Source organism: Helicoverpa zea, chromosome 12, assembly GCF_022581195.2.
Source record: "Helicoverpa zea isolate HzStark_Cry1AcR chromosome 12, ilHelZeax1.1, whole genome shotgun sequence".
NCBI classification, from domain to species: Eukaryota; Metazoa; Arthropoda; class Insecta; order Lepidoptera; family Noctuidae; genus Helicoverpa; species Helicoverpa zea.
In genome coordinates this window covers 1,691,393-1,708,089 of record NC_061463.1, presented here as the reverse complement: position 1 = coordinate 1,708,089, position 16,697 = coordinate 1,691,393, and the positions used below count along the sequence as shown (strand labels likewise).

Here is a 16,697-nt window from a genome sequence, read left to right as displayed (position 1 = left end):
TCTTAGCAACAGTCGTTCAGCTACTCAGCTCTAGGTATTTATGTGCAGTCCAGTCAGTGGGTAGGTATGTGTGATGTCTACATAGGCCATTTCATCTTGACCAGTGACCAGCTTACCTGGCTGGGGTCTGACCACCAAATTGAGACTTGTCAAAATAGGTACCTACACCAAGGAAGAATCGTAGATGGGTCCTTTACAAAATACTTAGTAGAATATTAAATAAACCTTAGAATTGAGACCCTCCTCCTTTTTTGGGAAGTCGGTTGAAAAGTGCCGAGCGGTTATTTAAGAACATTTACCTATTTATGTAGGTAGTAGGGACTTAGGTAGTTAATTATGTTTGGTACTACTTAACTGCGCATCGTTTACATACTATACCTACTTATGATTCGGCGCTTCCTCACGTGACACTGCGATGTATTGCATCATTGTTCAGCTTATAAACAAAGATCAGCAAATAAAGAAGTATCATACAAACTAGAACAGCTATAAATGCAAAGTCCCGATTTGATACTCTGCCTGACTCATTACCTACTATCCGCCCTAAGCAAACCGCAAATACCTAAATGGTAACTACAAAGATATTGTTTTGAAACAGAAATCAACCCATTCTAATAAATATTCATTTGTATTGCATTGCTTGTTTTCTTTAATATTTTATTTGATACCAACTTACGAAACCAGCAATGTATTATTTGTAATTTAAGCAGTTCTGTGCGATATGATACCTACCTATTCAGTTATCTGAGCGCATATGACCTCAATATGCATACCTATTGCATATAAGTCGGTGCAATACCATTATTGTCCTGATTGCGGTGAAATATGATCAAAACAACCGTTTGCAATAAAAAAATAATGTATTAATTACATTTTATACATTCAGTACTAAAATATACAGAATTATCCACGCTAAAGTGATATTTAAGGTACAAGTTTGCGACTAAAAATAGTATTTTATTAAAATTACTTTGCTCAGAAGTAAAATCAAAATTAGAAAAAAAAAATCTAATGGCAACACTGTACTTTGATACAAGCATTCACCCGCATTTAATAAAATATTTTTTATTTACTGTTTGGTGAATTTTCTTTGGTGAGCTTGGTAACGATTAAAATCTATATTTATAAAGACAACTACTCTTACAAATAAACAAAAAAATACTAAAATGAGTATACAACTATTCAGAAACGATTTTATAACAATATTTCAAGCTCTATTATATTGTTTCGAAAACAATTACTTGGGAAGACAGGCCTGCAAATTTTCATAAGTTATAATGAGATTTAAAAACTTGACATTATTAAAAATACGTATAAAATATTTTTTAAGTAAAATACCTGGTTACCTTGAAATATGTCCCTGTAGTAAATGGGACACCAGGCTTCACCCATGATTATGCTGTTCAACAATAATAAACTTTATTTCAATACCAATAAGGTTTATGCTGCTGTAACTTAGCTGCCTATCATAAATTATGAAACAAAGATAATAAACAATTTATCTAACACACTCTTAAGATAACAATAAATTGATTAAATATTTACAGCATGGTGTGTTTACATCAAATATTAGTCTAAAGATTTAAGCTAGAACTTCCTCCGCCTATCTTTGAGTATGCACTTCTATAAAAATTGCAACAGAAAAGTGAATTCATTATTGCATTAAGAGATGTTGAACTTTGTGTTCTGTACAGGCCTGAAGAGACCTCTTCAATGTTAGCCTCTCCTATAAACTGATGCAGGTCACTCTTAGGGAACCCATCCTTATAATACTGCTTAATTGTATCATACGCATCCATAATAACAGATATGAACAAACTAAGCACTACATAAATGTACAAACTTATGAACGAGTATAAGTACACACGGCTAAACCACCAAAGCATTGGAGATTTCTTAGACATGATCGAGAAGGTGGCAAACATGTCATCTCCGTTTATAAGAGAGAAAAGACATTCAGAGGTTGTAGCTAGTGATCTGAACTTCATGTGGTAGGGGCCTAAGATCAGCCAACCGCAGAACATAAAGCCAGCATATAGCAGTAATGCACAGATTGAGAATCTAAAGATCTTAGGTGCCGCTTTCTTCAAAGTCAGTATTACTACATTATATGTCTTGAAGAAACCAAGATATCTCAATACTCCAAACCATACAAGTAAGTTTCCGGTGCCCAAGAAGAGAGAGCACACATTCCACTGGTCATTCGTAAACTGGTTTCGTTCAATCTGCTCCTTTATTGCTGAACCCATTATGATGAGCATGTCATTGACTATGATCATTATGTACCACACATTTAGGAAATCCAATCTGCCTTCCATGCTCAATTCCTTATTATAAGCTCGCCTGAAGAATTGTACTGTCAGCTCTTTCAATAACTGAGCTCTGTAAATGGCTCTACTGCACAAAATAAAAGATACAGCACATATCAGGATTACAAGAATATTTAGTATACTTCTCAGCACTTGGTCTATTTTGTTATCCGTAATGTATGCGGTGTCTCCTTTGCAAGTCAACTTGTAAGGTTCCGCCTCCAAAATTAGAGACATTTGTCCGTCATGGTCTTCATTATCGAAAATGACTTCAATATCAAATCTGTAGCAGTCTGGCGGCGTGATAGGTCCCGCAGCTCTGAAGTTGATTGTTTTCAATGAAAACATTAGTTTAGCTCGTACTAATGAGGCAAAGCTTATATTTAAACCAGCTGCTTCAATGAATGATTTGGAACGAAACACTTCATCGTCTGCCTTTTTTGTGAAATTCAAACATGTCTCGACAATTTCTGAGTTGAATTCGTAACTCTCGTTGAAGCCATTGATGATGCCTTGTTTGTAGTTGTATTGACAGAACACAGGCGGAGGCTTAATGTTAGTCTCATCATTATATGAGTATGGTCCGATTGCATTTGTTAGGACATTTGAATACCCTTCATATGCATAATCAAGTGTATTATAAAATTCTTCTATTTTGTAAACCGCAAGAGGTCCTGCTCCAGGGGGATATGCGTTTATTTCTCTGGTGGAGTCCCAGCCGAGGAGAAATAGGTGAGAGAACGTGATTCTGTTGTCCCAAGTGTAATTGACATGATTATATCTGTTGTGTGCAAACAAACACAATTGGAACGTAACTAGAACAATCTTTATCACCTGGACGACGAATTTGTATGGAAACTTCCGCTTGGCCTTCCATTTCTCGATCGGATTCATGAAGAAAAACTGCAGCTTGCGTCGCATTTTTTCCTCCATTTGATTGAGTTCGCTGTACGAAGTTGAGCGCTGGGGGGAAGAACCTTGATGATTTCCATGGTTCATGTCACTGCTTCCCGCTACTTTTCGTTCGTCCTCACCTTCTGAGCACGTCGTCTCCTCCGGGGACATGATACTCTCCATTGTTATTGCTTCTATAATAATTTTGGTTGATAAACAAAGGTCAGGTGATTTACAGACATTTACAGGGTTACAGAAATATACCTTCGTTTATTTTTCGATCTCGTATTCACACAACAATATGGAGAGAAATCTCGTCAAGATTGTAAGTATATAAGATATCAGACTCTTTGTTCCAAGATATTTGATTATTTGTTTTACGATGACACAAACCAACCACCACAAAAGCACGGAAGGAGGACTGGAGGAACCGAGGAAAATAAAGCTGAGTTGACTTGACAGCTGTCAACAGAATCTGACATGAGAATGACATATTTCCACCAGTCGACCTTCAGTTGCCATTCATTTGCAGAGTTGTAGGTTGTGGCTGGTCACACTGAAATACAGAAAGTAAAGTCTTAAGTCTTGCAATCTTTTTATAAGTTACAAAAGATTACACGTAAATAAACAGGCCACAGGATTATTAGTCCGATGATAGGTGGTAAGTATGCAAGTTTATCATGTACTCGGGTGGTGCAGATCAAAATAGGGTATGTCTACATTAGCGAATGTCTATGGATGAAAATCCTTTGGCTTAGCTCTACCTGTCAAAATTTTCAGACGTAGTCTATGGTCAATGTCGTAGAACTCGTAGATACACATCACGATATTGGAGAAAAGTTCGAAATTTTTAATTTTATGCAGTCAAATATAGCACAGGAAGCAATATAGAAGTTTGTTTTCACTACACAAACAACTATGGCTTTAACAGTGGACAAATTGATGAACGACGAAAGGTATAATGTGCAATTTATTATCGCATACCTACGTGTTTGCTAATTTTTCAAGGGAAAGTTTGCTTTTTTATTGTAAAAGTATTACATGGAAATTACGATTTTTATTGTGATCCCAGCGCGCATGGTGTCATAATTGTGACGTAACTGATTAACGTTTTACAAAACTATTGGTTTGTGAAGGAAATTGCAAGACTGATGTAGCGTAAACTTTTGCAATGTTTACACATTGGATCTTTATCCAAGTAGCACACGTAGCGAACACCTTTGCTGTGTGTTAACAGCATATTTAGTAACATGAATTATTTCGTTTAAATGTAAAAAACAACATTTATTTGTGAGAACATAATAGCCTCAGTGATATTGACCATGACCTGAGATTTCATTAGAATAATACTTGATTTAAAATCAAGAATAAAAAACTGTTGTCATTTACATTTGACTGTGTCACTGTATACCATAAAAACTGTTTATTTTCAACCTTTTGTTTTAGTTTCTTTGTTATGCTTACATTTTATCCCCAACACCATTTACATTTGTTTTTCTAAGGTCATTTATGTCTCAGTTCTACAAAACAATAACAGTAACGTTTCCTGGGAAATCTATTTTGCATTAAGTAATAGTATTTGACCATCCTTTAGAGAAATACTGAAACATCACTCAATTTCAGTGCTGCTCATACGTCATCATTATCATCCTCCGAGCCTTTTCCCAATTATGTTGGGGTCGGCTTCCAGTCTAACCGGATTCAGCTGAGTACCAGTGCTTTACAAGAAGCGACTGCCTATCTGACCTCCTCAACCCAGTTACCCGGGCAACCCAATACCCCTTGGTTAGACATCTTGGTTAGACTCATACATCATTCAATCACTATCACATTTACATATTATTGCAGTTACAGAAAGACTTAAATATGACTTAACCTTAAGTAACAATTGAGTATTTCAGGTCTAAATGTGTAGGTTACCATCCCACACAGCTAAACCTCCTAACAATTCCTTATGGCGTGATTGTGTGGTGGCACAAAGCGTTACAATGGCGCAATGTTCCCCTTTCAATGTATAACCTGTGCCGATAAAGAATGGGATTAGAAATCGCGACAGCTGTATTTACCTCTCGCTCATACACTATAGCACATGAGCGAGAGTTGAATACAGCTGTTGGGATTTCTAATCCCATTCTTTATCGACACGGGTTGTATTGTCAAACAGTTTATGACCTACATCTTTCATGAACAACATTACCAATTTTTACTGCATTTTCAGGTTCAGTGGTGACAATGTACTCCAGTTTCTCCTATACCTGCCGTTTGGTATACTACTGCTGGTAGTCAGACTGCTTCTGGCTCTGGTGCTGTGGGTCGCATCAATAATATTGCCAAACAAATCTGGAGTCAGACAAATGCTATCAACGCTCGCATGTTGGACATTTGGTAAGAATATTCTCTATCCCCAAGTAACATAGACTATTTTATCCAGGTATGGGAAGAAGTTCTGTCATGATGTGGATGAAACCATAGAAAAACAGGTAATATTTGGGTTATTCCCGCTCGGTAACACCCTGTCATCAACACTGTTGACGATCGGGAAAAAAAGTTTCGTTCGTTAACAGTGTTGACGTTATTATTTTAGTGTATAATGGTTATTATTCACATGATAAGACCACTTTTATTTTCTAGTTAATTGTGTTTTAAAAGATCTAACATAATCCATAAAATCATTTTAATAATCCATGACATTTTATTTCCATATTTTAAAAATAAAAACCAGCATTCATGGACACTGGGAACGAACGAAACTTTTTTTCCCGATCGTCAACAGTGTTGACGAAAGGGTGTTACCGAGCGGGAATAACCCTAATATTTGTCTAAGTGTACTATATTCACCATCAGCCTTTTTATTGTCTCACTGCACAGGCATGTTCTCATAGTGAGGATGAATGAGCGTCATATCACCATCCAAAAGGTGGATTGGTAATTTCAGATGTCCAGCTTTCCTCAAGATGTTTTCCTTTACCCTTACAGTTATCAGTATACTCAGTTATTGCATATAACTTCCATTGGTATTTATCCAATCTGCAATTAAACCTGTACACATTTAATTGCTAGACTGGTGCTTTAACCTGCAGGCTAACTGTATAATGAAATTAACATATTACGTAATTTAGGTACGCAATTAATGAGGTTTATAAAGGATGCAATTATCTCTCATGTGATTGTTTCTCTGACAAAGATCAGCTATTTAATTAACTTTAATAAGTATTTAATGACTTACACAGCTAATTGAATATTTCTTGTATATCATGCATATGTGTGGTGTGTATGTGTTTTACAATTCATATTTCAATTTGATTTTCCTCTTACTGTCAGAGCCAGTCACAATATAATACAAGCTATTTAGCAGATTAATCAACAGTTACCATTGTACATAATTATTTAAATTGCTGTTTATATCGGGTGTGTCGTTCATAATCACATTAAATGAAATGCGTTAATATACTGGTTAATATATGTCCATTAACACAAAGAAAAAAGAAAAATACGTAAAAATAAAAAATGCATTTTTCAAGCAAAGTAAATAGAATAAAAATGTGCGAAAATTAGAACACCATATAAAAGTCAGTCATTACAAACAACTGTAATTCTCCCTTGAAAACTGACAGCTGTCAACTGATCAAAACATTCGATACTTCTCACTTTATCTCTGCTTTACACATGATGTTGTAAATTATAAAAACGAAAAATGACTCCTGTGGCTAAACCACTGAATGGATTAGGTAATTTTTTTTACAATTCGCCATAGAATATCTTAAAGTATATGCGACAGGATTTAATGTGATTGTGAACAACACACCCGATATGTATGTGTATGAGAATATTTTGACATCATATTTCCTTTTCAGTAGTTCTGGTTTTGCTTTACCTACATATCTTGATCAATATGTTAGACTAGTAAAATACTTGCATCACACATTCAATTGATTACTAGACCATGCAGAATCAAGTATTGGCAGCTTAGCACATTCTAAAGGAAATCAATTTATTAGGCTTTTCCAGTTAAGGTTTTTCAACTATTTAGTTACTGAGAATGTCTTTTAATCATACCTATACCTTAGTTTTAGTATTGTTTGTGTAAACAACATCTTACTATCCAACTAATATTATAATGTGAATCTTTGCAAGGATGTTTTTCTTCCCAGCAAAAACACATAGGAAGTGGTGAAGGGTGGGCGTTTTGGGGGCTGTCTTTTGTAAATTTATTTTTGTGACGTTCGAAAAGTGCTGTTTTGCAGCCAAGTTTGAATAAATGACTTTTGATTTGATTTGATTTGATGTATTAATGATTTTTACTCTTTGACACTGATGGATTTTGATGGCAGTAACGTAACTTATATACCAGTTAACAAACAGGCTACTTCCCACACACATGTGACAAGTAACTCTCGGGAAAGTAGACAAAGACAAAGTGTATTAAAATAATTTATATTGTCTGTTTTATTTCCAGGTGTATATGTAAAACTAAAGGGCACCCGCGACCCGCGCTGTAGCGTGATGGTGGCGAACTACGTGTCCTGTCTCGACTCACTCGCCGCTTCACATGTGCTTGGCACCATTAGTGTAAGTATTACATTATTTATTTACCATTACACAACAAACAGACATAAAAAGATCCGGACGAATTGAGAACCTCCTCCTTTTTGGGAAGTCGGTTAAAAAGACAAAACTATATCTACCAAAATTGCTTGAGATCAGTGATCGGCGCAAGTCCATAGCAAGCATGTATTTTTTTTACATAAAGGTTGCATTGCAGTTGTGAACATTTAAGAAATTGTTACGTTCGTAATTCGTTACTGTTTGCCACACTAGTTTAATGTAGCCATTGTTTATCGTAACCGGTAAACCCCTATAAGAGTGGAGTATAATATTCTAATTATTTCAAATACGTGTTGTTCATAAGCTTCAAAAAACGTCAGCAAGCTAGGTACCTACCAAAATATAATTGTGTGTCATTGAATCTTCTTTTGACCTTGTCCAAATAAAAAATCATAAAATTCGTTATTTATTTACACAATTTTACACAAACCGTCCTCTATAGTCATTTATTTATTTATCAAAAACAAGTTTCGTAAGAAATCTTTCCTCTTTTCTTATCATGTTATTTTAGTACATTGCAGTGTATTTTTGGCCTAAAAAACAAATCACATGAATTAAGAATTATTTTTAAATTACCATTATGTATCGTAAGTTAGTACCAGTATGATAAATTGTAAACAAACAAGTGGGTAATTGTCGTAAAAATAAATGTTCAGTCATTGCTACGTAATTTCAAAGCTTTATCACTTGTTTTGATTAAATAGATTTATTTGTATATATCTAATAGGTAGGTTGTACTTGTTGTACCTATTCTCAAAATTGTACCACCAATTGATCAAAAGTTTTTTTTATAGTACATAAAGTGGTAGATAGTAATATAAAGTAACCTGTATGTAAATATTATATTAGGCTTTATTACTGTCAAGTTTCATAAAAATATAAGTATTCAGTAGTTTTAGCGTGAAAGAGTAACAAACCTACAGATACACGTACGTAGGTCCTTACAAACTTTCTCCTTTATACATATAACAACATTTTTAAACGGTTTTATTTAGCTTACCCCGTTTGTTTTATTTATTCATTCTTGGGTCAAATTTAGTAATTCAAATTTCACCCTCTTCCTGTCAACCGATTAATCTGAAATTTTGTATACACCTTTAATTCCGATGACAATACAATATAGTAATATCAATAACATTGTAAATCCAAGATGGCGGCCGCTACAAAATGGCGGATAACGTAGGTTTTATCAATCCCATCAATATGGGTATCAAATGAAAGTTCTCAACCAGTAGAATACAATGCACTATATAAAATTAAAATCCAAGATGGCGGCCTCTACAAAATGGCGGATAACTTAGGTTTTATCAATCCCATCAACATGGGTATCAAATGAAAGGACTCAACAAGTAGAATACAATTTACTATAAAAAATGAAATCCAAGATGGCGGCCGCTACAAAATGGCGGATAACGTAGGTTTTATCAATCCCATCAATATGGGTATCAAATGAAAGTTCTCAACCAGTAGAATACAATGTACTATATAAAATTAAAATCCAAGATGGCGGCCTCTACAAAATGGCGGATAACTTAAGTTTTATAAATCCCATCAACATGGGTATCAAATGAAAGGTCTCAACAAGTAGAATACAATTTACTATGCAAAATTGAAATCTAAGATGGCGGATAACGTAGGTTTTATCAATCCCATCAATATGGGTATCAAATGAAAGGGCTCAACAAACAGAATACAATATACTATAAAAAATTAAATCCAAGATGGCGGCCGCTATAAAATGGCGGATAACGTAGGTTTTATCAATCCCATCAACATGGGTATCAAATGAAAGGTCTCAACAAGTAGAATACAATTTACTATGCAAAATTGAAATCTAAGATGGCCGCCGCTACCAAATGGCTGATAACAATTTTTTATCAATCCCACCAATACGGGTATCAAATAAAAGGGCTTCACAAGTAGAAAACTGTCAGTAACTCCAGCGGGGCCCAACAGGGCCAAGGCCTGCCTGGGCTGCGAGATTGTTCGAAAGAGTTACCGCGGCCCTGGTACATAAAAGGCCTACGACGGAACAAAACGGTTTCTAGTCAAGAGTCTGACACTCCCTCACCGCTGCTGACCCACAGCAGGAGAGGTCATGTGATGATTTTTGGGGTTGTTAAAAAAAAAAGTATCTGGAAGGGCTATGTATTGAGGAATTAGATTGTAATAAATTGTCAGGTAAGAGACCGTGTAATAATGATACACTAAATGAATTAGATAGAATGAGGAATATTCGGTACGCATTTTCATTAAATACTAAAAACTAGAAAATAAAAAATCGGTAAAAAAACTTTTAAGTTAAACGGTTTTATCTTATGTGCACTGAAAACTAGAAAATAAAAAAATAGTTACTTACCTGTCAACCTACGTAGGTGGTCCCGGTCATATTAAACTAAAATAAAAACGTGGGGCCCCTGTGAAATCCTACCTATGGCAAAGCATATCTTTATACTTTGGTAGATCATGAGCTCGGCGTTCGCCGGTGAAGCTGCTACGGCTGATTATTGATTGTCAAAATCTCCAGTTACGATTATAGTAAGTCGATGCAATCCACACCTATTATACCTCTAGAAGAAAGTACTACAGCAATAGTTAATGGGCCCCACGTTTTTATTTTAGTTTAATATGACCGGGACCACCTACGTAGGTTGACAGGTAAGTAACTATTTTTTTATTTTCTAGTTTTCAGTGCACATAAGATAAAACCGTTTAACTTAAAAGTTTTTTTACCGATTTTTTAATATTTACAAAAAAGGCTCGGCGGAGATATTATCTTTACTCACCATAACGGGTTTTATGAACAACAAAATTATGCCGCTTTGTAAGCAGAAACTTGAATTTAAAGATAAGAAAGAATCCTTTCTACTACACTTGATAACATATACTTTTATTTATATACCTACGTCATGCTCTTTTTATACCTTTTCCAATAACATATGGAGTTTCATGTTTGATCATATTCGAACCGTCCGTAAGCCCTTAACATAAGGTTCATATTTTTTAAATGTTCAAGTATGATTATATGAATCGAGGTCAATAAACTTGATATAAAATTATGTAGATAGTTTTATGAGCACATGTGCTTTGAAAACAGGTATTATGTATAGTAAATAAATAAAATTGAAATAGCCTGTTTGTGATTTTAGAAATCTATGTCTATGGCCTTTAGGACACAATTGATATCTCCTCTTTTTATTATAACTTTGCCATCGCAGAATTTTTATTGAAATATGAAAGAAATATGTTTTTTTTTTGTTTCCAGCTCAGAAAATGGAAAGTTCCTCCATTTTTTGCATCAACTCTTGGAATAAGGAATGCAGCACAATTTGTAAGAAAGTAAGTTACTTATGTAGATAATTTACATTTATGCAAGTCATTAGTACTACAATTACGGACCCAATGATAAAAAAAAATCAGCTTAGGTATTCTATACCAGCAGTAAAAAATCACAATTATCCGCCAGGTAAACTACCTTATAAACCTTTTCATTCTCAATATTATAATCAAGTATCATTAGTTCATAATATAAGTAGGCGCGTTTAGTTTATAAAAATCATTGACCCCGTATGTTTATAATTGTTTTAATCATATAATGCAACCGTAATTATCAATCATTGCTGTATTTTATGTTATTACGCGATAAAAAAAAAAAAAATCATAAATCAAATCATCACAACTACATAATAATTAAGTACATGTCCAACCAAGGAGTATGGTCTTTGCTTTAAGAACTCAAATCTTAGACAGGAAGCCCACCTTTTCGCAGTTGGGAATAACCTATGCAAATGACTTAACCTTCATGCCGGTTCTTCCCAGTGAGACTTTCTTTGGAACCATGCAAATAGCTTGACTTTTCATAATAACCTCTTAGATTAAGAATTAGGTGTATTTTAAGAAAATGCCTTGACTTTGAACCTTTTTTGATTAACAGGCAACACTTTGCTGAATGTCCCAGTAAGCCTGTGCTGTTACAACCTGAAGGTGGGCCGACCAACGGCAAGGGATTGCTCAAGTTCACAGACTGGCCCTGCCCTCTCGGCAACCGAGTGCAACCCGTCGCTATCAGTAAGTTATATTGTATAATTGGCAATTAAACATTCATTACATTGTTAATAGACCTAGCGTCTATTTATTTAGTTCACGCAAAGAATACTATATTCATACTTTCAACGTTTAAAAAACATTGGACAAGTAATAAAACTATTATTATTCTTGAATTCTGGGTTTGGCATAGTGCAGATTTTCATACATTACCATCAAAATTGTTCGCCTACTTTTGTTCATACACTTGGAGCTAAGCAAATTAATCTTATTATAATTAAAAGGTGTAAGAATTGATCACCACATTGGCTCAAAAATGACCAATTTCAGATATTTGCACCTTGAAAATACAAAAGTAACAAAGAAAGTTTATTTTTTTATTATATGAATAAATGTTTGTTTTCCCCCAGGTGTAGAGCGCATGTTCACGAACGTGACGGTGCACGGCGGCGACGGCCGCTCGTCGTTCCCGTGGCGCGACGCGCTGTGGTTCCTGTGCACGCCGCTCACCGTGTACTCGCTGCGCCTGCTGCCGCCCGTGCAGAGGCACGACGACGACGACGCTGCCATGGCCAGCAACCTTAGTGCGGCTATCGCTGAGGCGCTGCAGGTGAGTTATGTAGTCTATAGTGTACCGGCCAAGTTGCGGTGGCCAAAGAACCAACCTCTCAAGTACCAATGTACCTTTTCTACGTTTGTATGTACATTTTAACTATATCTTAGACACCAATGACTGTTTTTCGGGTGGCACGTTAAACTGTAGGTCCCAGCTGTCATTGAACATCCAGTCGTTACCGGTAGGCAGAAGCCAGTTTTGTCTTGTAAAGCACTGGTACTCAGCTGAATCCGGCTAGACTGGAAGCCGACCCCAACATGGTTGGGAAAAGGCTCGGAGGATCAGATGCCTAAGACAAAAAAAAAATGTCGGTCCTGATCTCTTTCCGGTCGTTAGAGGTCAAGGGATGAAAATAAAGGAAATAGAATGTCTGCGTAAGTTCTATGGTACTGACATATTATAATAGAACTTGCGCAAATAGCTGATTTCCTTAAAGTGAATGGCCCTTTTTTATCTGTGGCTAATGCCCACAATCTGACTAAGAACTAAACATAAATTTTGCAACATTTAAAAATATTCCTCATCCCCTTTTCGTTAACAGATCGAGAGAACAGAATTCAAATGGGAAGAGTTGCGTCCCCGCGGCCGCGCCCCCCCCCCGCGTGGTGGCGGCGCGGGTGACGTCACCACGCTCGCGCGGCAGGTCAAGGAGGTGCTGCCTGCTGTGCCTATACACGATATATTGAGGGATTTAGGTGAGTTTACAGCTGTTTTATGCTAATTGTTTGAAATGAAGAAATTTCTTAATCAGGTCTTTGACCCTACTTTCAGAGTTCTAAGGCTATAGAATTTACAAAATTAAACAGTATAGCCAAAGGAAAAATCTAAATTATGTGTTCTGTTGTCTGAACCCATTTATAAGCAATCGTTTTGGCAATAATATGAAATAGTATGAAAGTTGTTTTAATCCAATTTGTCTCGTACCTTCAGAAGAAACCTACACTAAAAAAAATGCCAATAACACGTTTTATTCCCACACAGCCAAAACCCGCAGCGTGGACGTAACAATAACGAACTTCTTGGAGGGGGTGACGCCCTACACCCCCGAGGACACGACAGAGCCCCGACCCTCCACCTCCAAGCCTCGCTACGTGACTCCCGCACCCACCGGGGTCTTCCCCAAGAGTGCTAAGGAACGCCAGCTCAGCTTCCAAGAACGGAAAGCTCAAATGATAGCAGAAGCGAAAAAGAGGTATATTGAAAAAAATGGCCTCAATCTAGCACTAAATAATTGTTGAATCTTTTTAAGGGTAGTTTGGTTGTTTATGATGGCAAAAGTGCTCGAAATATGCACGTTAAGCGCTTAGGTACTGAAATGGCGGCGCTTGTAATAATTAAAATCTTTTTGATGATCTCAATTTTCAAAGAAGTATTTGCCGTGTTACCACAAAAACTTTTAAACGTCAGTTTAAGACTTGTCTAAAAAAATGACAAATTATGATGTTGAAATAAGGTCCATTTTGGAACCACACTTTTTTTAGACAAGTGTTTGACACGTGGTTAAGTTTTTGTAGTAAGGCCCTTGATGTTTAAACTAATTTTTGATAGCTACCTTCCTAATAAAGTCATGCTTGAAACACATCACAGATTTAAAAAAGCGAAATCAAATCTATCTTATTCTCGTCTAGGATGAACTGAGACGATATTGTGTATAAGGATACTCCTAAAATCTAGGAAAAGACATACACATCACGGCATTTGCTTTAAACCAATTACATAACTTTTAACACGCAATAATGCATTTGCACTGTGATCTAATTTTGTTTTGAACTTAGCTGTAAATAAATCGTCACCGCTTAAAAATTATTAATATAATGCTATATAAATTCCGCTATGACGAATTATAAATGTCCAAAGCCGTAAGTTTTAAAGGCTTTCCTACCGGATTGGTCACTTATAAATATTCAAACCTTCTTAATTCAATACAGAAAATGGCCACATAGTTCCCTATTATTTAGCCATAAAGTAAACACAATTATAGTCATTTTCTTTAGGGAATTATTCAGCACAATTTCTGTTTATACATGGCACCAATGAAAAAAGGGGAATATTTAAATGTTATCTCATGGTAATTGGGTATGAAAAATAATATAGACATTGGATAGGTGTTGCAAAAGTATTTTTGACATTATTCCTTCCAATGTGAAGTTTTTGAGAAGAGAGAGTTTTGCTTGGCAATAAAATATAAGGAATGTTTGACTTGGTTCCATATAAACAACTAAATTACCCAAAGGTTAGCGGATGGTCACATGATGATAATCAAATGGGGATAAGTAGGTTAGTTAGTGCCTAACTAGGTCGATTACATAGTTAAACTTTAATTGATCTAAGAGCACATCTACATTACACTTATATTAGTTACAAGTTACAAATAAATCTTACTGAAAATATATTTTTAGTTGAAATATTAACGCGAAGTAAATGTAATGTAGATGATCTAATCGTTAAGACGTCATGAATACGAGTCCTTCCAAAGTATGACGTACCTACTTGAAGTTTAGTTTTATAGTGAAATGTACGGTAGTCGCTACAGTAATCATATTATTTTTAAATAAACACTACTATTGACAATTGTATGGAAATTATTTTATATCTATTTTTGTGATTAAACATTGAAGGTTGTTCGTTATTTTTATTTTATTTTATGTGGCAACACTTGCCTGTCTTGTAATTTAAGATTTGATTTCACTTGATTTACTTATACTGAGAATTTCGAGTGACATAAAATCACTCATTGAAGATTATATTAGTGTAAGTAAATGAAGTAGAAACTTATATTTTTTTATCACTAACTGGGTTTGTAAATTATTACATTTATTTTGGTGTCAGTTGGAGTTTACATTAGGTTAATCTAAATTTTTGGGGAACAGTGTGGGAATTTTATGTTGATGTTGGTAATCCAAGTGAGTTCCTATATTTTTGTGATTTTTGTTCCTTTTGCACTTGGAAAATGATTTTCTTACGCAATTAGATTTGAATTTGGGGGTGGTCAATCATTGTTAAAAAGCGTGGGTGCGTATTACAGAATGCCATTCAAGAATTTAGAGCACAGAAAATTTGATATAACATCATCAAATGGCTCCGTATTCTTGTCAAAGTAAAAGTTGAAACTCAAAATATGATAAAAGACAATTTTGTCTCGAGTGGCGTTCTGAAATATGCAAACCGTAAAGTAATTAATTTATGGACTTTTACTAATCACTATTTTCAAAAGAGGCTTAAAAATTATTTTTATAATACCAATATTTGGGGATGAAATTATCTTAAATTGTTTTTTCTCCGACTGATACCGTTTGTAAGAACATTGGAATTGAATATTTTAACACCTGAATAGCAAATCAAAGATTATATTTCTTGTGTTTTGTAATTCCGTGTGTACATACATACAAGTTTATTATTATAGTGAATATATATAAATTATAAAATCACGCCTGAATGTAAGTTCAAACGTTATAGAACTGATTTTCATTGTGTTCCGTTAGAATAAAATGTATAAATAAAAGAAAATTGTTTTATTTATTTTCCATTCTTATTGTGTGATGTTTAAGAATATTAGAACGATAATGCAAGTTAAGCATTTTTGGGTCTCTTAGTATTTTCTATTTGCATTTTATGATCTAAATAATCACATTGAACAACACATTTTGCAGTCGAATGCAACCTCGGGTGACTATTTTGTAGTCACAAATGTAAGCTGCAGCGACGATCACGCTACCAGCTCTAGTTTTTTCTTTTTTTGCCTTATCTCTCTATCTGCTTAACTTAATGTTTTGTTATTGTCTACTTACCAGTAAGTAGTTCATTAAACTAAAATTATATTTTAAGACGAAAGACGTGGTGGCCTAGTGGGTAAAGAATCAACCTCTCGAGTTTGAGGGCGCGGGTTCGATTCAGGGCCTAGCAAGTACCAATGCTACTTTTCTAAGTTTGTATGTACTTTCTAAGTATATCTTAGACAACAATGACTGTGTTTCGGATGGCACGTTAAACTGTAGGTCCCGGCTGTCATTGAACATCCTTGGCAGTCGTTACGGGTAGTCAGAAGCCAGTAAGTCTGACACCAGTCTAACCAAGGGGTATCGGGTTGCCCAGGTAACTGGGTTGAGGAGGTCAGATAGGCAGTCGCTTCTTGTAAAAGCACTGGTACTCAGCTGAATCCGGTTAGACTGGAAGCCGACCCCAACATAGTTGGGAAAAGGCTCGGAGGATGATATTTCAAGACGAAAAAA

The 16,697-nt window shown here is 35.3% G+C and overlaps 2 protein-coding genes across 2 annotated transcripts; one reads left to right on the top strand and one right to left on the bottom strand.

Annotated features, from left to right (window-relative positions):
• Positions 1-841: 841 nt before the first annotated feature.
• Positions 842-3,618, bottom strand: LOC124635188 (mucolipin-3-like). Its single transcript, XM_047171005.1, has 2 exons — positions 3,468-3,618; positions 842-3,397 (listed from the first exon to the last, which is right to left on the bottom strand). Exon 2 carries the CDS (start codon positions 3,384-3,386, stop codon positions 1,575-1,577), a length of 1,812 nt encoding a protein of 603 aa, XP_047026961.1. The 5' UTR covers positions 3,387-3,397; positions 3,468-3,618; the 3' UTR covers positions 842-1,574.
• Positions 3,619-3,993: 375 nt separating this feature from the next.
• LOC124635126 (lipid droplet-regulating VLDL assembly factor AUP1-like) lies at positions 3,994-15,970 on the top strand. Its single transcript, XM_047170920.1, has 8 exons — positions 3,994-4,159; positions 5,422-5,588; positions 7,660-7,772; positions 11,074-11,147; positions 11,743-11,876; positions 12,263-12,462; positions 13,010-13,163; positions 13,450-15,970. The coding sequence occupies exons 1-8, from the start codon at positions 4,122-4,124 to the stop codon at positions 13,704-13,706; spliced, it is 1,137 nt and encodes a 378-aa protein (XP_047026876.1). The 5' UTR covers positions 3,994-4,121; the 3' UTR covers positions 13,707-15,970.
• The last annotated feature ends 727 nt before the right edge of the window (positions 15,971-16,697 follow it).